General features: G+C 39.5%; 2 protein-coding genes across 3 annotated transcripts; one reads left to right on the top strand and one right to left on the bottom strand.

The window, feature by feature from the left end:
- Positions 1–90: 90 nt before the first annotated feature.
- On the bottom strand, positions 91–18,969 carry wdr62 (WD repeat domain 62). 2 transcript variants are annotated; one of them, XM_076975868.1, is made up of 31 exons: positions 18,319–18,969; positions 17,953–18,044; positions 17,799–17,861; positions 17,605–17,662; positions 17,043–17,213; positions 16,802–16,939; positions 15,793–15,975; positions 14,991–15,151; positions 14,288–14,477; positions 13,997–14,146; positions 13,742–13,902; positions 12,973–13,064; positions 12,486–12,611; positions 12,312–12,382; positions 12,035–12,156; positions 11,874–11,949; positions 11,443–11,554; positions 11,266–11,329; positions 10,592–10,717; positions 9,726–9,856; positions 9,454–9,515; positions 8,986–9,273; positions 8,738–8,889; positions 8,457–8,575; positions 7,851–7,973; positions 7,509–7,623; positions 7,170–7,269; positions 6,647–6,698; positions 5,587–6,351; positions 4,961–5,046; positions 91–1,237 (listed from the first exon to the last, which is right to left on the bottom strand). In XM_076975868.1, the coding sequence occupies exons 1-31, from the start codon at positions 18,463–18,465 to the stop codon at positions 983–985; spliced, it is 4,551 nt and encodes a 1,516-aa protein (XP_076831983.1). In that variant the 5' UTR covers positions 18,466–18,969; the 3' UTR covers positions 91–982. The 2 variants fall into 2 exon arrangements, with proteins under 2 accessions (XP_076831983.1, XP_076831984.1); XM_076975869.1 differs by lacking the exons at positions 17,953–18,044; positions 18,319–18,969 and adding an exon at positions 17,331–17,434 and having other exon boundaries at positions 17,799–17,859.
- Positions 18,970–20,445: 1,476 nt separating this feature from the next.
- mrap (melanocortin 2 receptor accessory protein) lies at positions 20,446–20,768 on the top strand. The gene is made up of 2 exons (XM_076975949.1): positions 20,446–20,551; positions 20,668–20,768. Exons 1-2 carry the CDS (start codon positions 20,446–20,448, stop codon positions 20,766–20,768), a joined length of 207 nt encoding a protein of 68 aa, XP_076832064.1.
- Positions 20,769–20,879: the final 111 nt, after the last annotated feature.

Raw genomic sequence — 20,879 nt, 5'->3', positions numbered from 1 at the left:
TAGGCTACAGCAGCAAACCACAGCAACTTCGGCAACGTCAGCAATTTGATCCTGGTGGTGGTGGATATAAAAAAGACCGCTTGTATAGATATAGAATTTATTTAAACTTGATCACCATGAATAAATTGAATAGGTAAACAAATATTTACAAATTCTTGTATAAAATGTACAAGGAAAGCCAGCGGTGGTGGTCAAAACTAAAGCCCGAGGCAGACACACGTCTGCAACATTTGCACTTTACATGTGAAACAATTAAACGGGTTTTATGCAACAGCACTCACATCCCAGGTACAGCAGATGGTGAAACACAGGGTGATTGTGACTAGATAACGGCAATGTTATCAAAGCCAACAAAGTGACACTAAAACAAAACAAAACCTGAAACTAAACACTACCACACTAAGCTCGTGAAATGTAATCAGAAACTTTATTAATGAGCACTCACTCACACGCTGTTAATACTGCTTTTTGGTTATTCAGAATGGCAAGAAACAGTCAAACCATGCTTATTTGTTTTACCCTGGCCATTTGAAGATTACAAAAAAACACAATAAGCATGATCTTAAGAATATGAATTTGTTCTTGGGTATTAAAAGACACTGTAAAAGAATTAAAACCAGCATCAAGCATGGGACTTCCAATAAAAAAAAAAATTGTTGTCACCCAAAATGTAAACAATAGCACGCGATTATAAATCACTGTGCTGTAATAAATAATTTGTGGTAATGCTATAGCTTAAACAATGCTTACAACAAAAGCTCCAAGGACATCTATTAAATACTGAAATATTGAAGTTATGTGGAATCAATTCTAGCAATAGCCAGTTGCTGCAATTTAAGGCAATTACTTTTAGTAAAAACCATTTCAAAAGGTGAGCAGAATTTTATAAACTGTTACAGATGTGTGTGTTAAAAAAATGTATATACACACACACATATATATATGTATGTGGGGGGAAGAGAGGTCCTGTAGACACGATAACTCAACTGCAGTCAGTCTTCTTTTCAGCCATTCGCAACAGTAGCATCTCTGAGTATTTTTCCAGAAGAGCCATGGCCCGGTCATCCCTCAGCTGCCGCCCGGGAGAGTCTTCGGGGGGTCGGGGGGCTTGCTGGCCAGCAGGACATGGCTCCTGGGGACAGAGGCAGCCCAGTTCCTGCTTCAGCCCAGAAAAGGCCTCCTGCAGAACGCTCTTCATCTGCACCTGCTCCTCAGACAGGTCCTGGACAGACTGCAGCTATGAGGAGGTGTGGGGAGGGACAAAGAATATATTCAGTATACAACATTAGTTCCTGAATCAACGAGGTAAAATATTTTGGGCAATACTCTTTTTTTGCATCCAATAGCAATTCTTAGAAGTTTTCTCCAAAATATATGAATCATCATGCCTTCATGCCACCATAAAAAGTTTTAGCTGTTTCAGCTGACAAAAACGAGTGGCAGCAGGGAAAACATAACCTAAAAATAGGGCAACCAATGGCTGACAAAGTTCCAAACCAGCTGGGAACAGTAATGTTCTAACAAAATATATGAGGAAGCAATAGCTAACAATGTGGTAACAATGAAAGTTGAGCCTTTTATTAACAGTAAATATGAAGCAAATAAATATGGGTTATCAGGCTGTGGTACTTATATTATTACATTGTTTCCAAACTACTATGTAGTACAAAGCAATCCTAAAAATCCTAGAAAAACTGTAGCTTTATTAAGTTCAGTGTGTCATGCTAGGAGATTGTCTGCTCTGTGAAACCATTTCAGAAGCAGTTTGAGATAGATAGATAGATAGAGATAGATAGAGATAGATAGAGATAGATAGATAGAGAGCTAGATAGATATGGATAGATAAAGAACGCACACACACACGTGTATATACAAACAAAAACAAAACAAAAAACCACCACTAGCTAGGACGTTATAGAATGACCTAATCTGAACAGAATTTTTCCATCTATAAAACAGACTCAACTTTAGTAGTATTCCTAAGACTGCTGACTTTATAAAACATTACCCACACAATCATACATCATCAGCAACATAGATCAAGTTCCCTAAACACCAAATACCCACAAACACATTTACAATAGGAAACAACCCATGGAGGGCTACGTGTTCCTCCAGCGCTGTCAAGATTGCTTGAACTCTTAAGAATGTGCAGCACATGAGTTGTAATACATTTAGACATCACCGATGTGGTGACCTGGTTAAAGGTCGGTTTGAATTGTTTGCATCTATTGTCAATGTTCATCAGAACAAAATGTACTTCGATCAACTAGTGCCTTTCAAAAATGTAAAAAAATAATACAAAAAATGTAAGTGCAGGTGAAGGAAGATCTCTCTTTTCCACAGTGAAAAGACTACTTCAGCCACCTAAAATCAATAAGAGTAGTAACCTTCAATGATTAATTTAGTGTTTTGGGGATTTTTTTTGTTTTCTGTTTAGTTTTTCAACTCCAAAATTAGTAGAATCTATGAGCAACTGGACATTGATAACCGAGTCTAATTTACAACCACTGAGTGCAATGAAACTGGCCACACTTACTATTCTATGTGATTTTAGTCTTTTAGTCTCAACTGAAAATCACATTTCTGACCTTATCAATAAATCCAACACCTCAACATGTTCCTTGGATCCTATAGCCACAACTCTAGTTAAGGCATGCCCACCTCCCATTATCTCGGATTACTATGATCATTAACTCCTCTCTGTTTACTGGCATGGTGCCTTCCTCACTAAAGGGAAGGCCTAATTGCTACAATTAGGCCAACTGTGAAGAAATCTGGTTTGGATCCTAATGATATGAATAGCTATCAGCCAATTTCAAATTTACTATTTATTTCCAAAATTCTGGAAAAGGTAGTTGCAGCACAGCTTCAGGCTTACCTTGATAAATTTAATTTACTATAACGGTTCCAATCTGGTTTCTGGCCTAAACTTAACCAAAAAGTTCTGTACTAAGATTACTAATGATCTCCTCCAGGCTGCTGAATCTGGTTCACTTTCTATTCTTATCCTCCTTGACCTCAGAGCAGCATTCAACACTGTATCCCCATCAGCAGCTTTTGGAAGCTTTTAAGCTTCCATTAGCTAGCATTGGGGTCTGTGGTACTGTCTATCAGTGGTTTGCCTCCTATCTGAGAGGAAACAGTATATTCAGATTCAGAATTACCGGTCCGAGAGCTCTAGTTCAATGTGGAGTACCACAGGGTTTAGTGTTGGGGGCTTTCTTGTTCAGTATTTACCTTCTTCCTCTTTGTAATATTTTCAGACACTATGGGATCCAGTTTCACTGCTATGCAGATGACATACAGTTGTATGTGTCTACACAGCCAACATCTGCTCTCGTACCCAGAGCTTTTAATGTTTATGTGATCCATACGTGGATTAGAAATAACTAAAACAAATAACTTGTGTGGCCTCCCTGATCAGGCTTTGAGCAGGTTGCAATATGACCCATACATCTTGACCCATACAAGATCTTGGGAGCATATTACTCCAGTCCTAAGTCGTCTTCATTGGCTTCCAGTAAAGTACCGAATACAGTACAAATTGCTTATGTTGGTGTTTAAATCCTTGCACGACCTTGCCCCTTCTTACCCAAGTAGTCTATTGCAACCATACTCTCCAGTGCATACTCTTCGCTCCTCAAGCCTCCATTTGCTCGAGGTCCCACATATTAAGCTAAGTACCATTGGAAATGGAGCATTTTGTGTTGCGGGTCCAAAGCTGTGGAATAGTCTTCCCGATGCACTGTGAGCTTGTTCATCTTTAGATGTTTTTAAAACCAGTCTCAAAACTCATCTTTTTAAACTAGCATATGGATGATACTATGTATCTGTCTTTATGGTCATTTTAAGTTGTATGTGCACTTACCTTTTTTATTTTATTATTATCTATTGTACAGTGTCCTTGGGTCACTTGAAAGGCGCTTTTAAATAAAATTTATTATTATTAAAAATTAATAGCAATAAATCGAAATTACTTCTTATAGGGTCCAAAGCAACACAAAGTATGATCTGTTCACTTTCCATTGCTGAAACTGTTATACCCGTTTCTGCACAGGTTAAAAGTCTTGGAGTTAGTCTTGATAGTACACTGTCTTTCTCCAGTCATACAAGTAATGTGTCTTGAGTTGCATTTTTTCACCTTCGGAATATCTCTAGACTGTGTCTCGAGTTGTCACAACGTTCAATAGAAGTCTTGGTCAATGCATTGGTTACATCACATATTGATTATTGTAATGCAATCCTTACAGGTATTCTAAATAAATCTATTCAACGAGTACGTGCTGCAGCTCTGATTACTACACGTTCTAAATTGACTGACCATGTTACACCCTTGTTGATTCAGTTACATCGGCTTCGTGTCACTGAAGGATGCTGTTTCATATAGTACTATTTACGTTTAAGGCCCTCCATAATCTCTACCCTGCCTATCTTATTGATCATCTCCAGCTCTATACTCCATCCCATTCTCTGCAGTCTTCTTCGGCAGGCCTTTTATCAATTTTAGTACAGTTGGTGCTAGAGCTTTTTCCTACGCTGCACCTAAACTCTGGAATGCATCCCCCTCCCATATTCGTCGTTTAGATTCCATTGTAGTAATCAAAACTGCTCTTGGGACACTCATTGTCCTCATTGTAATCGTTTTATCTTGTCTTATCTGGTTTCTATTTCTTGTTTCTTGCTTGTAATTGTATTCTGGCACATAGAAAATGTGTATTCTGGCACCGTAAATGTGACCTTGAGTGTCCTGGAGGTTGCCAATAAATAAAAGGATTTATTACCAGAACATAAAAATGTCTTAGATTGGTGACAATGCTTATGGGTTTCAATAAAAAATGCACTTATTAAATGGTTGACCTGCAAGGCTTCTTGTATATGGAAAACCAAGGGGGCGCTAATGACATGCAGTGTATCCCTAATAAACGAGAAGTGAGGTACAAGCAGAGTGTGAAGATACCTTAACGTAAAAGCCGGCTGCTCTTTGCATTGTGTGCTGTAGCTCATCCACAATCTCCATGCACATCTGCAGATTTACAGTCTCGTCTAAAAGGGAACATAAAATCACTCAATGTATACAGCTCTGTTCATCTGCTTGGAAAGGCCTGACATCTGACACAATAGTAATAATAATACTTTTAGTAAAAGCAAGGCGTTTTGTTTTACTGATAACAAAGGCGGTATTAAATTCACATGCCCTTTTATGGTGGGCCTTGCACACTCGAGACCAGAATTGCAGTGAAGGTCAAGATGGTAATCTACTCTGTCCTTAATAATCGGCCACGGAATCTTCTTGATTACTCTTAAGGTAGCCCCGGCTATTTACAGCTAGATGGCTCCGTTTAAGGTAGCCACAGCTATTTAAATACTATTTAAATCCAAATCCAGTGCTGCATTTTAAAATTAGTCAGTCAGTGAACTGTGTACACTGATGAGCCACTATTAATCATACTTGACATGGTCTCCCCCCATTTACCCAGTTAAAGGACGATGAAAAATCTGTAATTCCCAGATCTTGATGTTGAAGTTAATTCCTTTTACACTAGAAAAACATTAGGCATGTTTGTCATCTGCAGAACACAATACCAGTGTCTCCAGGCACTTGTCCCTCACACGTGGGCTTCGATTTGGATGAACTTGCAGTCCCTCTCCGAGTGCAGGACTGAGAATTTTCCAAGTTCTTTGTCGGCATTACAGACGGGCTGCCTTTCATGGCAGCCATCACTGGCCCAGATGACGGCCTGTTGGAGGACTTTGGGGCGAGACCTTCCTCAATGTTTCGGATTCGTTTCCGACTTTCTTTTCCTAGCGAGCGCATCTCTGTAGGACTCACCAAGGTCTTTTGACAAGGAGGGTAAACATGCTCTACCTGGCTTCTCAGGGACTTGTGGGAAGCAGGCGACATGCTTGCGGGGAGTGGTGCAGGCAGGTCTAGGTGAAGTGCTGCCCGGGCCCTGTGATTACCTGGGCCAGGTGTCATCTGAGAAGGTGCTGGTTTGACAGTTCCTGAAGAGAGTACCTCAGCAGAAGGAGGATGTGGATATGCGAGGTTTTCCTCATATTCTACAGCCTCACAAACGTCCTGGCTAGATGATGAGTCTTTCCAGAGCTCCCTATTTTCATGAGGATGCCTCAGTAATGGGGACACACTGGGATCGTCTTCTGCGAAGCTACTTTTGCCGGAGGGCCTGGCAGAAGAACCCAAGTCACTTTGGCACGAGGCCTCTGAAGTACACAAGGTAGACAATGCAACTTCAATGGCAACATCAGAAGGTTTGGGAGCAGATATGCTTGGAGTTCTGGAAGGACTTTGAACATTCAGTTGTGAAGTCACTGCGTTCCCTGTGGTCTCTGAAAAATGACATAACACCTATATGTAAGCGCCACATGTTTCACAGCGGCTTGTGTCATATAGCTGCCGACACCAGCCATAAACACATGGAAACTTGGCAGAAAAACAGGAACCCTGCAATATCTTAAAATCATGCTAAATACAACACAACTGATGTGTAAAGATGTACCCCATGAGTGACTTGAAGTGATGTTTGAAGTGAACTTCATTATATTAAATCAGTTTTGTTATAATTTTAACAATGTCATAAAACTCCTTTCAAAGTCCTAAACTGAAATCTAAAATTGATCTTACCACTTTTTTGGTTTTTATTTTGATCCGTTCTTTGGGTGTTTGGAGTACAGACCTTGGAGGATTAACACAGGATTAACAATAGGAATCAAAGCCCAAAAGGGGAAGATGAGTTTTTAATTTTTAAAACTTGAGTCAAAGCCCCTTTATGTCTTAACCATCACCAATTCTGATGATCTCTATACACATGACTATGAATAGTCTTATCCAAGTATTTTTGTATAGCCACGTTTCATTAATTGAATTAAAACATTAATTGTTTTCAATGCATGCGTTTGACCATTTCCCATAGATGTCAATATATGCAATACATATAAACCAATGTTTCCTTAAGTAAAAATATTAAGAAATGCTGTTCTTGGCCAACATGTCACTGCCAACATCAAAAAGGGTTCAAAACACATTATTTTTTTTAAATCAACTCCAGTAATATTTGCAAAGAACATAAGAAAATCATGATTGTTAAATGCAACAGAAATGTAATAGCTTGCTGCTAGTGGCCTTGGCTCGTGCTGGTGTGTAATACCTCTGCGTCCCCCAGGACTGAAGTGCTGCTGGCCTCATCTGGAATAGTGGGCAGACAACTCGAAGGACGAAACGCAGCCCCACCTCCTCCCCCTGGACCTCTGCAGGAGTAAGATGACCGATTACACCAGCTCACTTGGCCGTTTACCAATCCACAGCCAATCACGCGGCTTTGCAACACGTCACAGCTAATGAGAATGCGGTAAAATGTTTATTTATAATGCTGTTGTCTACAAGATCATACTAAAACATGTAATATTAATATATGCAGTGGTGTTCTTAATGAAACAGGCATGACTTAAAACAACCATACAAGCGTGTGCATGTGGTGTGGACTGACCGAATGCGGTTCTGGAAGCGGGAGAGGAAGCGTGTAGAAAGACTCAGACGGGGGTTGAGGAAGCTGCTCTCATTGGTCGGCTGCTGTAAGATGCTCAGGTCTGTGTCAAACTTTTCTGTGAGAGTAGCAACAGAGGGTAATGGAATGAAGTCGAGGGCTTTTTTAACACATAGACCACAGATGTGCAGCTTTATTTACTAGCAAGTAAAATTGTCAGTTTTTGATGACTTTTTACGTCAATGAAAAGCTGCATTACTAATGGGGTTTACTTGACTAATAGTTACATTCTCGTTCTTAAAAACTAATCTGAACACATCAGTGAGAGTAAAAGGCATGTTGAACCATTAGTGGCCACAGCTAGTGTGTCGAAGTGCTGTCGTAGCAGTGCGGCAGGATCTTCGTCATCCTCTTCCTCCACTCCAGAACTGCCAATGGAGCTGCCCTGACTGAGGGAGTCGGTATCCTCTGAAACGAGAGACATTTATATACGTGAGCGCATATAGTAGAATGTATAATATATTATTATAGGAGCACAAAGACATTTCATCCCTGTACAGCTTCAAGAGGAGTCAAAACATCCCTGTTTAAATCTGCATTTAGTTAAGAAACTAACTAAACTCCAATGGTTAATTATTTTATTACTTTCTTTGTTTCCTTTATTTTATCTTCGCTTCCTTTTATTCTGTAAAGCACTTGAGTTGTATGTATTTATGAAAGGTGCTATACAAATTATTATTATTATTGTATATCATTTTATATAGCCCCATCTATGCAAAGTTGTAAACAAGACCCCACTGCACAACAGCCTTTAGTTAAACAGGGTATAAATCACACAAACTTTAAATCAAGCAGTTAAACTTGCATCACACCATAAACTCATAAGGACTGCTCTCTAACTTTTCCCACTGTGGTATCACAGTAGAATAATAAGTCACTCTGGCAACTCACGGTCATGGGCCTGGTCACTGTGCACCTGGTCACTCTCAGCTGAGCAGGCACTGTCTGGACTCAGTTCCTCTTCTGGGTCAGTTTCAACATCCTCACACAGCCCCTTCACATCAAATACCCTACAGGAATAAGCACACTGTTAAAGCAGAGCAGGTTTGGGGCTGGGGTCTTCATTAGGTCCAAGATTAAATCTAATTTATATCACTCTTACACTGGGGCAATTCTTACACACACACATTAAAGGTCACTGGTTCTCTACGTCAGGGATGTACAAGACCTACCCCTCTCCAGTGGTGGACAGAGCAGTGCTGTTTGCTGGGTACAGGATGTAGTCATTGTTCTCAGAGGAGCTAAGATTTGGGTTGAACTGCTTCTCAGTCTCCAGGGACTGCAGCTCCATCTCCTGAAGCATAGAACTAAACTTTTCGGACATCTAGGGTAAAACAGAAACATTAGTTCACAAAAGGTCATGTCTCAAATAGTTTCTCACAAAAAAAAAACCCCACACACTTAAAGAATGTATTCCTACATTCGAGAGCCTCTCCTCCACCTCTTCTGCATCCTCAGCCTCTTCGTCTTCGCCTAGAAGACTGTCTAGACTCTGAGGGTGAAAGTCCACGTCCTCCTTCTCTTCCTCACACTCGTCATCATCGCCCTCTGCTCTGCTGGGGGTCTGAGAGAAGGGCAGCTGCAGGCTCCTGGTCTCAAACACTGAACGAATCGCCAGTGGATCTGCGTGCACAGCCCAGCGTCCCTGTGGCTGGCAGTGGGTGACTTTAGGTCTGCTAGGATCCACACTGTCAACAGCTCCTGCACCCTAAATACGTGACACAAAAGTAAAAGTGCAATACAACCGACAGCAGTTAGAAAGGGTTAGACTTTTGTCTTGTAATCAAACTGATATTGGACCCTGAAAATACAGGAAAAAGTGAAACCTAACCAATCTTTCAATTACACACACACGCACATATTTAAAGTCTGCCTTATAAGTACATACCAATCTGCGTGCCCACATAGGCAGGCGGCCATTGGTCTGAGGCATCATGAGGTCCAGACTCTCTAAAATAAACACACACCTCCATAATCACAATCCATCTGACTAGTTTCATAAAGCATATTTATATGAAGCACATTTTTACAGTCAAAGCCTACAGACATACATGTAAATGTGTAATTTTAGAATTGTTGAAATGCATGCTTTACATCTGTTCTAGTACCCACTGTCTACATTACAGCAGTGGCCTCAGCACAAACGTTACATCCACTCACCTATTCTTGGGTCCACCCTGGCTGGGGTTCTGGCGTAACCTTCAACGTCCTCCTTCGCCTCTACCGTTCTGTTTGGTTCTTCTTCCTGAGACTGGGACATGCTGCAGGGTACAGCAATGTAAGTCTCTCTCCTAAATGAGAGCAAGACAAAATGTTATGTAATCTCGAATGCCTTTGCACATATAACCTATCATACATCTTATTGTGCATCATTGTGTTTAATTATACCGATTAGTCTAGATGTTTTGATCTCAGGTTTGATCTGAGGTCATGTTAACCAAGTATTTTCCATCACTGATTGAAAATGTTTAATAGTTATCATGTTTAATATGTGCATCATTTTGACAGATAAGAACGGAGGACAATCTAGCATAACTAAGTAATCCATAATTCATGTACAGTTGGTGTTGAGTGGTGCAGTGTCTGCATATTAATTAGCTACTGTCCAGTCATGTATTTGATCTCACGTTGCACGACATCGTCGTCTAGCTGGCTTTAGCCACAACATTGGTAGGCTACTTCCACTCGTGCCATTACAAAATGCCACAACAACAGAGTATCTGACGTTTCTTTAAAGCTCAACAGCTGTGCAAAGAGGAACTGGTCAGGGAGAGGATACAGGACAAGCAAGTTATAGTGATGACTCTGATCGGCCCGCAGAATCTAACGTGATGGAGAAATCAAGTGGTAGTGAGTGGATAAAGAGGGCACATAGGTTTAAATATAAGTCAAAAGGTCTTCATATGTGTATACCTAAACTCATTGCTTCCCATACCTATTCTCATTGCAGATTTTGAATAGTATCTTAATGATTCATTGGGTAATTTAGATCACGCCTGCAATAGCTGATGGTACAGCAGTTGTACCTGATGGCTTGCTGCTTGGAAGCAAGTCGGGTCATGTTCCTAAGACCTGCTTTCTTCCTCCTCTCTGTCAGCCTCTTCCTCATGGAGGTAGTCATCTGAGAACATAGCCGCCACACAAACACGCAGCTAAAACACCCCCCCAACACACACACACATTCAACAATAACGCATTCAAATTATTAAATGTATTGAAATAATCTCAGAATGCTTTTCACATGCACTAAATAAATATTGAAGATACAATGAGCATTTAATTAAAAGCATTTCACTTTAGGCTCATTAAATAATTAATCTGCATCTTGTCTGCTAAAATGTCCAATTTAAAGTTTCTATATGACTTAATATTTGGTATCAAACTTCGTAAATAAACAGAAAAACAGCAGGGCATTTGACTGAGCTTTGGCAATTACAAAAGCGTTATGTGCAAAAGGTTTAGAATGTTTAGGTGAACTGGAACAGAAACAGAAAGGTGTGATTAGGAAGAACTTTACAAACATGGAAACATACCACGACGCAGACGCAGTAGTCAAAAGTAGCAAAAGAAAGAAAAACAGATTTATTCAAGATATATTCAATAGAGTTGCAACAAGCATCTTCATTTCTGTGTCAGCATTGTTATGTAAATGAAAGTCTCCAAACATAGTGATCACGTAAAGAGAAAGATTGAGGTATACCTGTCCCCACACACAGTGATCAAGTGTCTGCAGTCTGGACTGAACTTCATCCCAGTCACAATTTCTATAATAGGGAGGGGGAAAAAGAAAAACATAAGCAACAAAAGTTAAATATTCTGGAAAACTAGTCAAAACAATCAAATAAGGAGCACAATGCAAAACTCAAAGAAAAATCACCAGAATGCCCAAATAATGTCGCCACACACTCTCCAGTCTCATAATCAAAAATACAGATGTTCTTGTCTGAGCAGCTAGTGGCCAAGAACATTCCGGAAGGATCTAGCTGAACCTGGAAAAAAGGGGAAAGTATTGAAAAGTATGAATGAACGAATTAATGATCATTCAGGAATTTCAGGACTTCAGCAAATTCAGGAATTTCAATTAAAGTTTTATTTCAAATATCTAAAAACATCTAAGCAAGTGACTGACAGTGATTTAAAGTAAGCATGTAACAGACTGTTTTTTTTTATATGCGAGTTTTAATTCCACAAGATCAATTAAAATTAGAATGTGTGGTCTACGCATCATGAGATGACCTGACATAACCAAAAAAAGACCTCACACCTAGTGACTTCTGATGCACACACCCAACACCCACAACTACATACCTTGAGCAACATGCCATCATCAGTCAAGGACCCCTTAAAGCATCTTTTCATCTTGCCACTCTTCACATTGTACACTCTATGAACAAATACTGGTCATTAATAACAAATCCTCAAAATACACGCACCTTCATAGGCCTCTCTGACCCTCACACCTACATTACCTGATGTTGCGGTCTTGGCATGCGATGGCAGCGTGCGTGTGCGTGGCGTCCAGGTCCATGTCATATAACGTACTTTTCTCCACGACGTGATGAGAGCGTGAGAAGGTCAGGCCACCAGGGGACTGCAATCACACAGCCAGGCAAAAAACACACAATTTAAAGGCATTTAAAGGCAAAAAAAACACATACACAAAAAACACACACCAAGCTCTTGGCTGCGCAATGTGATGTGCAATGCGACGATGCCCACTCAAAATAGCAGGCTTGGTGCACGAACCTTCTCAGCCGAACGGAAGTAGATGCTCTTGTCTGCACCACAGCTCACCATGCACACTTTCGGACCCACACCTACAGCAACATATATACTCTTAATATGCACCCTAGTAGGAGTTAATTCACAGTGCCTGAGCGGATGTAGAAGAGTGCACAGGAGTGTTTTTCACAAACTCACCAGTAAACTGCATGGCGGTGACGGATGCCGAGTGATCGTAGACAGTCTGTGCAAGGCTGTAGCTATTCTCCACGTTGAAAATGTGGATGAGTCGATCACGGCTGGCTGAGGCCAGCAGATACAGATCTGAAATATAAATCCATGTGTTCTGTGACTGTAGCAGGAGGTTCAGTTAAAGAACCAGCACTTGCATCACAAACACATGTAGGTGTAATGCAATTCTGGCTTTCTTATGTCTTACAACAATATGCAAATCCATTTTGGTTGTATTTTTAATTTTCACTTTTAAGATAAATTTTCAAGCTTGAATGCTTCCTGACTAGTGTAAAACTATCAAAATATCTGTTCCTCAGACAGTCAACATTATATGTCTTTGGAGATATTTGAATGGAAGAACTGAGATCACTTAAAAATCAATAGACCTCTAACTCTTATTTATAAAAACCAACAAGCTGCTTTTGAACTATACAGAAGTCCAGTGTCTCACCAGTCTCGGTAGGAGAGAAAGCCAGACACAAGACCTCAGAGTCATGCGCCTCGATCTTCAGTAGCTCATCCATGAACTGAAGTCCAAATATCCTAAGCAGTGAGATCAAGAAAATGAAAGACTGAGTTACACTATACTAGCTTTCAAACTGTATTGAATATGTAATTTAAATGTGTAAAAACCATTACAAACCAACAGCAAATAAATAAATAAATAAATAAATAAATTACAAGCTATAAGAACTACAGATTTCATTGATGCAATTTACAGATTGTAAAGAACAAACTTGTCCTTTTACATAAATGCTAGACATTAAATCTTCACTCAGAATTACATTGGATTTAGAATGAAATTACATTCCTACATTAGGAATGAGCCACAGTGAAATGCCGACATACAGTGCAATACTTGGACACACCAAGATGTTTCACCAATTAAAAAACTACCATCCATACAGTCGAGTACGCATAAAGTGAAAAAGTATGTTCAGGTGTTGTTAGCCAGCAGCTAAGCAGTGGCTCCATCCAGCCATCAAGCAATTGCATTTCTCCTAAACAGTCAACTTTTTGGCAACTTTTCCCCCTTATGGGAGAGAGAGAAAAACAAACGCCCCAATAACGTTTGTGACTGAGGACACAGACAGAATTTTTTTTATGGTAGGAACATTTTTAGAAGTCAGGTTCTCTATATGGGCATGGTAATCAAAATGTAAATTCACATATTGTGGCCATATTGTGGCAGGGACAGAGCTTGAGTACGTGTTCCTCACCGCACGTTCCCACTGCGGTCTCCAGCAGCTAGATGCTGGCCATCTGGACTGATTCTCAGGACCCGGATTCCAAATTTGCCATCTTGGCTGCCCTCTCCTCTCTCTGGCACAGCCTTGAGATGCTGAGTGTCCCCATCCACATACACGATTCTCATCAAGTCCTTTAAACACACACACACAAAAATGACAAGATCCATCTATGCTTCAGCTGCGTAACTTATCAAGGATTGGCTTAATGGGCCAAGATGCATTTACCTGACTGTAGATGTTGTGGTGAAGGTCAGCACCTTGGCCATGGCTGTGCTGGGAATCGGTGCTCCAAAGGCGAATGGTGTTGTCGGATGAACAAGTCAGAAAAGCACCACGCAGCAAAGTTGCAGCAGAATCGTCCAGCTCTGGGTAGGTCTGACCACACCGTGAAACATTAGTCACATATGTGTCAAAACAAAGCCTTGCCTACTGAAAGTGCAATATAATGTATATATAAAACCATAACGTACTCATTTCACTCTTAGTACACATTTCAAAATAAGAAGAGAGAGAGACCTCAACACTCCAGACACAGGAGCTATGGTAGAGGGCAGAGTAGACCTTCCCTACATTCCTGACATCACGCACATCCCACACATAAACACTGTGGTCGTTATACACACAGGTCAAGTGGCCGGTCACAGGGTCATGTGTAAGGGCAAGAGTATCTGGATACTGGGCTTCTGGGTGTGCTTGGGTCAGCGACCTATACAAGAGAAATGAGAATAGATCAGTGACTGGGGAATATACCTTGCAAATTTTAAACAAAAGTCATCTGTTTATCTAGTAAATGCCTAGCCATACAACACTGACTAGTCTAGTATAATGGGTGCAAGGAATATCAACAAATAAGTGGTAGTTTCATACTAATGCATCAGTGACTGGGACAACTATACCAGTAACGAGCATGAATTGTAACAGTTGAGTTGTCAACTGTAAAAAAAATATATATAAAAAGCATTTAATTTTATGGATAAAACTGGAATATTTTAATCCATGTGCTCAACTGAATTTGTATGTAATAATTTACCAATGTACTTGTGTACCGAACTGAGCAGGAAAAGAGCAAAAAATCAATTTATACCAATTTACTTGAACTATTTATGTTAATAAACCAATTTTTTCCAAAGTAATGCAACTGCTGAAGTCCAGATTCTAGATTCCAAATTCTGCAAGATTAAAAACTGCACACTGCACAGCTCTATGGCAAAATCCTTACCCAGCCTGCTTGCCCTGGGTTACGTCCACTCCCAGACAGTGGGGTCTGTGCAAAGTGGTGATGTAGTTTAAGTTTTGGGGGCTAAACACCCGGACTGTGCCATCCGCACAGCCACAGAAAACAAACGATTCACTGACAGACAAACATCTTGCGGAGGACGTCTGCAAAACATGACAAGACTGATATTGGCACGAGCATCTTCAAGCAGAATCTCTATGCCATCACCATGTTATCAAGACTTGGAGAGCCTACAGCAGATACACACTAGGGCTACATAATCTTAACAGCAGTAAAAACACTGGCAGCTGCAAAGCAATCTCACAAGACTGCAAATGAAAAATAAGCATGTCTGCATATGACAGTCATCATTCTATTGTCACAATGACCAATCTCTGATGTTCCTGATTGTGTTTAGGGATAACAATTAAAAATCATAATCCAACTGGTAAATATCCATAAAACCATTTATCCGCATTGAACCATATCACTCTGATGATCTGCAGTATTGGAACTACAGCAGTAATTCAGTTAATTAATCAGCAACAATTAATAAGCAACAATAAGAGCACAATGTGCAGACCTGCAAACATCTGAAAGACTCATAACATGAGAAAGTGCACATCTTGGATAAATTACTATAAACACACATCAACTCATCAACTGAAATTAATGGTTTATTCCAAAGTGAGTATTTTCTGTCCATCTAACGTAATCTATTGATATAATCTACTGGTTATGTTTCACATTTTTTGAGAACACTAAATATTTCAAGATGGCTGGTATATGGACAAACATTTCTTACTTTCAGGTCCACCCACAAATCCAGTTGCCTGTTGCTGCTGAACTGGCACAGTAGGCCTGTGTAGGTGATACAGTAGGTGGTGCTTGCCATGTTTCCACGCCCACACACCAAATCACAGAATTCACTGTTCTGGTGTTCTCCTAGCAACCCCGATCGTCCAATCAGGGGCACTGTGCTGTTCACCTGGAAGAGCAAAGCCATGTCAACTCTAAAGCTTCTGCTTCACAAAAGGCAAAAATGTAATCTAGGCCTATTTCTAAGCTTAATGGAAATAGACCAGACAGAAAAAGAAATTCAACCTTTCGTGCACTCAAAACACCTCAAGATATGCAAGAAAAAATATAATTTCTGTAAATAGAAGCTTGAAATAAAAATAGTGAATTCTCAATTAAATTTTAATAATTGAATGAAGTTTTCTAAGTTTAAAATCATGAATCTATTATAACTTAAATAAATCTAATCTGATTAACTAAAGATCATCAATCAGTGTCTTGTACAATAATGCTTAAAAATGTTTGTTTGGATACACACATCTTGTTTATGGGCAAAAAAATATATAAGAGTGTTTTGTAATCCCCGAGATAAGTCATAGGTCACCCAAGTAAAACATCGGAAAAAAACAGACTGTTCCATTCGATACTGCAAATGCAGTGATTTTACTTGCATTCCTTTTACTTGAAGTGTTCTTACAAAAACATTTACGCCATCTCACACACGATCTTCCAAATTTTCACACAAGACTAATGAGCACAGAAATTCTGCTATAAGCACAACTGAGAGTTAGAAAAACTTTAGATGTGAGCATAATTAAAGCTGCTTTAACAGCTGTACAGACTGAAAGGATGTGGGCAAAAACAGGAAATTAGACAAGGGATTACAAGGGTTGCACGATCTACAATTATTGAGCCTTCAGCATTACTCCAAATCGGTTTAATGCATAATGAGAATATATTTCAACAGGCAGTAAATTAAAGCATAGGTCCGAAGGAGTTCAGAGATTCTATCTCACCCTTCTCTTCTTTGAGGCATCCAAGTACCAAAACTTGACATGTCTGTTTCCTGCCGTGACAAAGTAGCTACTGTCCTCAGAGAAAGAGACAGCCAGCACTCGACTAGACACTTTGTTGGATGCGATAACAGTGCCTCTCTGAAATGAAAGGGAGTAGGTATTAAATCAGAAGCTTTTACTGCTAATCCCGCAAAATGTATACTGGCAAAAGCACCAGTTGTGCAGCGTGCTGTAAACTCGCCTTCCATTCCCAGACACTGACGGTCCTATCATGCTGGTATCCAACAGACACAATGTAGTTGCCATTGGTAGAAAATGCCACACAGGCAACGCCATACTTGTGACACTGGACCTCTGCCACCTGGGTCTGGTCAGCCACATCCCACACTCTCACACGGGGCATGTGTCCACTCTAGACACAAACAGGGACACAAATAGTTTTTTAAAAGACCCGGTGCTTTGAGCAGCAAAGACTGCTTAATAAAAGTTAAATTAATTGTATTACATTTTTTAAAGGAAAGTCAACAACCTAAAGAAGCATCCATTGGTTTATTGAATTGAGACACTGGGACAGACGTGTTACTGTCATGACAACCTGAAGAGCTTGAATATGCCACATATATACATCAGATCCTTAGAACAAAAGCATTTAATGGATACCAGGTTAGGCAACACTGTCAGTGCAGTGCTGAAATACAATCTTTAATGTGTAAGCATGCAGTACTAAAATCAAACAAAAAATATACAAAAGCTTTTCTTTTTTTTATTATTTAAACATTTCTGAAACATTTCCAGTCACTTACCTCACCGGTGACCAAGTATTTTCCATTCTGGGAGAATGCCAAAGCAGTGAAGGTTTTCCTGAGTAACAAAAGAAAGCCAAGATGCAGAGATTCTGTTTCATTTAATATTTAAAAGAACAAAAGTATCACAAACTGTAGTGGACTTGTTGCAATAGTTATTTAACTTTATTAAACTTTATTATGTGGTCACACACCTAGATGTATTAAAGATGTGACTCTGCTTGTTCTTCTTTGGATTGAGAAGCACAACAACACACCTGCAACAATTGGGGAGAATAAATTGCTTATTAAAATAATAACCCTGCAAAGAAAAAAAAGATAACCAAGATACACAAGAGTGTTATCTACCCGGCAGGGTATGCAATAGATCCTGTGTTGGGGTCACAGGCCAAACCACTGCTGCTTGAGGTGGTAATACCAAACACCTTCTCCAGAACAACCTGCGAGGACACAGCAAGGCTTCAGACTTTAGGAAGAGCAACTCTTAGAGTGCGTTTCGTCTACCTACAGAGTAGTTAGCTATTAAATAAAGTAAATAAATTAGCTAGATACATTTTAAAGCCAAATTTCTATTACTTGTTGGCCAACTGTCATATTAAAAAGACTCTAAATTATTCTGAACTTTAACCGAACGCCACACCAAACTTTCTGCTACGCAGCTAACCCTAGTTAAGACATGGTAGTGATTTACCAGGCCGACACACAAGCACGTACCCGTCCGTGAACGTCCTTCTTGGTGCTTTGTCGACTCTGTCGTCGCACATGGGACGACACAGAAACGTTAATGCCTTTTGTTTTCTTGACCCGAGAGGACGAGGAGCTCAGGTTCAGCCCTGGTCCAAGAGCGGCTCCTTCCGCCATGGCTCGGGCATATGAACACAAAGCGACGGTTAGTCGGCCGAGTCTGTCGCCAAATCAAGATTCAAAACGCCCCACTGAAGTCCGAGAAAGTTTAACCAACCGAAAGAAAACTTTAAGCCGCAAGCTAAAAAATAAAAGTTGTCAGAAATGTATTTCGGGGAAATAAATGAGGCTATTTGACTAACTACCTATCTGGCTAGCTGGCTAGTAGATAAAGTCAAGTAGGTTAGGGTAAGTTAGGTTACCTAGAAGTGTGCTTAGAAAACAACACTAGCTAGTGTTCATAACCTCGCCGACTAACTTCAGTTGTCATGCTCCTCATGAGATCGCGTACAAAACGCGCAAAACCCCATTGTCTTAACTAACTAAGCTGAACTAACGAATTAAAAATACAAGAGACACATTGATTTCACCACACGGTTAACTACTAACAGACGCAAGGAAGGTGGGGGGGGAAACAAAAAGTAAATCGCTGCAACGATATTTTATATGGCGGCATGCAGTTTGAAACATACGGCCGCTTCCAGTTTATCAAGTAAGAACCCTTCGCTCCTTTCGCCCTTCATATCGGTTTAGTACATGACGCGAGATGTGGGTGTTTTTGCATACGAAGAGGTGTAATGGAATATTTTTCGCTTCCAGGTTTCATGAATTAGTATCAAAATGTGGAAATTTTATCATTATTAATTAACAATATTTCTAAAATGAAACGCATTATCCATCAGTCGAAGTTGTTTCCTATACAAATTACAACCGTCCAACCCCATAATATGGACTCTCCCAAGTAGAAGTATCTAGGGGAAGTGAGCCACGGTTTGTCGCGTTTTTTGGCGTGGTTGATGCTCTTCTTCGCCTTTGCAAACTAAATTAAATGTACGCCTTCGCCCTCTACTGAGCTGTATATGTGGAAACATAACGGATTTACAGGATTCACCAGTTCCATTAAAACAGAAAATGTCAATATTTTTGTCTGAATTTGTATTTATCTTTCATACGAAAAAATGAAAGAATGAAAAACTGAAGTATGAAAAAGTATGATTTTGATTAATTTCATAAATTCAACATAATGACGCTCCTGGCTTGGAGTAAACGTTATGAATCGTTATAAATCGAGTAAACGTTATGAATCTAGAGAATGAATAACATAAATTTAAAAGGTCAACTGTCAAATAAACTGTGACTTCTTTTATATGCCAGATGTCATATTTGTCTCTATTTTTCTCACTCCCCTTGCTCTGTCTGAAATGAAACAAATTTGCATTTATGGAATGTTAGGCTCCCTTAAAAAAGATAGCCTAACATAAGCAGGATAATGTATAATTTAGTGGCATTAAAGCATACAATGAGACATGAGAATTAGCCAGAATTGCTCAAATACATTAAGTTGCGTCTTATTTCCTTAGCTCTAAAGTGACTATGTTTTAAGTGAACACATGTAAAACAGCTAAAATGTAAACAAAGGTAGAGTTAAAATGTAAATGTTGTAGTAAAATACCAGAAATGTGGATTGCACTATACATTAGGTAATGGAACTGGAAGAACCAACTTGATAATTTTCTGTTGGATATAAAAAAATGCTGGGATATGTAGAATACTGAATTCGGTTGCCTTGCACTTGTACTGAGCGATAATAACTCATTCTTAATCTTAATAAGTGCTTTTTAGTTTATTCTAAACAGCTGTAATGCACTAGTATATATCGTAACTATATAAGAGTGAAAAATGTTGTCATGGGTGTAGGACTATTGTTCCAAAAACAGAAAATGTGAAAAATAAATATAAAAGAGGAACTTGATTGTTTTAAGGGAACACATTTTGGTATATGGATTGTGATATTAACTGACTCGCATGTGATGTTTTCAATTTACTGGAGTAGTAATAATTTAATGGGTGGAGATTTCATGGGTGGAGATTTTAATGGAACAACATGGTCAGTATATGGGGTGGGGGGATGTCTTTCTGTCACTGAAGACAATCGCCATGGAGAAATCTACGAATAACTCAACATATCAATGGATATACGAGTATTACTATGATTATGTGGACCCAGTGACTGTGGATGCAAGTAAACTAAGATACAATAGATGTGAGTTATTCGTTGCCTGCAAAAACATGTGATAAATCCATAAAAGTGCTTTTATTTAATGTAGGAGTTGGTCCTAGACTTAGTGACATGTCAACCTATTCTCTGGTTTACTTTAGATTCAATTGTTATAATATTCTGGATCACAATGATAGCATTTATTGGACTATTTGCCCTGATTTTGTCAAGCATTTCACGAACTGGGAATATCCCAAGGTAAGCACTGACAACATAACTGTCAAAACAACATGATAAAAGGCATAACAGCAGATTAATATGATTTGAAGTACTTGCTGTCATTGTTTTATAACTTGGGATGTGAAGACATGTC

This window comes from Brachyhypopomus gauderio, chromosome 16 (assembly GCF_052324685.1).
Source record: "Brachyhypopomus gauderio isolate BG-103 chromosome 16, BGAUD_0.2, whole genome shotgun sequence".
NCBI classification, from domain to species: Eukaryota; Metazoa; Chordata; class Actinopteri; order Gymnotiformes; family Hypopomidae; genus Brachyhypopomus; species Brachyhypopomus gauderio.
The sequence above is the reverse complement of the archived record's forward strand: the minus strand, read 5'-3'. Positions and strand labels throughout refer to the sequence as shown.

Bases quoted from the DNA above. Each gene is read 5' to 3' on its own strand.
- wdr62 (XM_076975868.1), bottom strand. From the start codon at position 18,465: ATGGCGGAAGGAGCCGCTCTTGGACCAGGGCTGAACCTGAGCTCCTCG. The intron at 17,663-17,798 runs GTGTGTGACCAC...TTTGTTACTCAG, and splicing joins CACATCTTTAATACATCTAG to GAAAACCTTCACTGCTTTGG. The intron at 14,478-14,990 runs GTAAGGATTTTG...TCTCTTGTATAG, and splicing joins ACCCAGGGCAAGCAGGCTGG to GTCGCTGACCCAAGCACACC.
- mrap (XM_076975949.1), top strand. From the start codon at position 20,446: ATGGAGAAATCTACGAATAACTCAACATATCAATGGATATACGAGTAT. The intron at 20,552-20,667 runs GTGAGTTATTCG...GGTTTACTTTAG, and splicing joins TAAACTAAGATACAATAGAT to ATTCAATTGTTATAATATTC.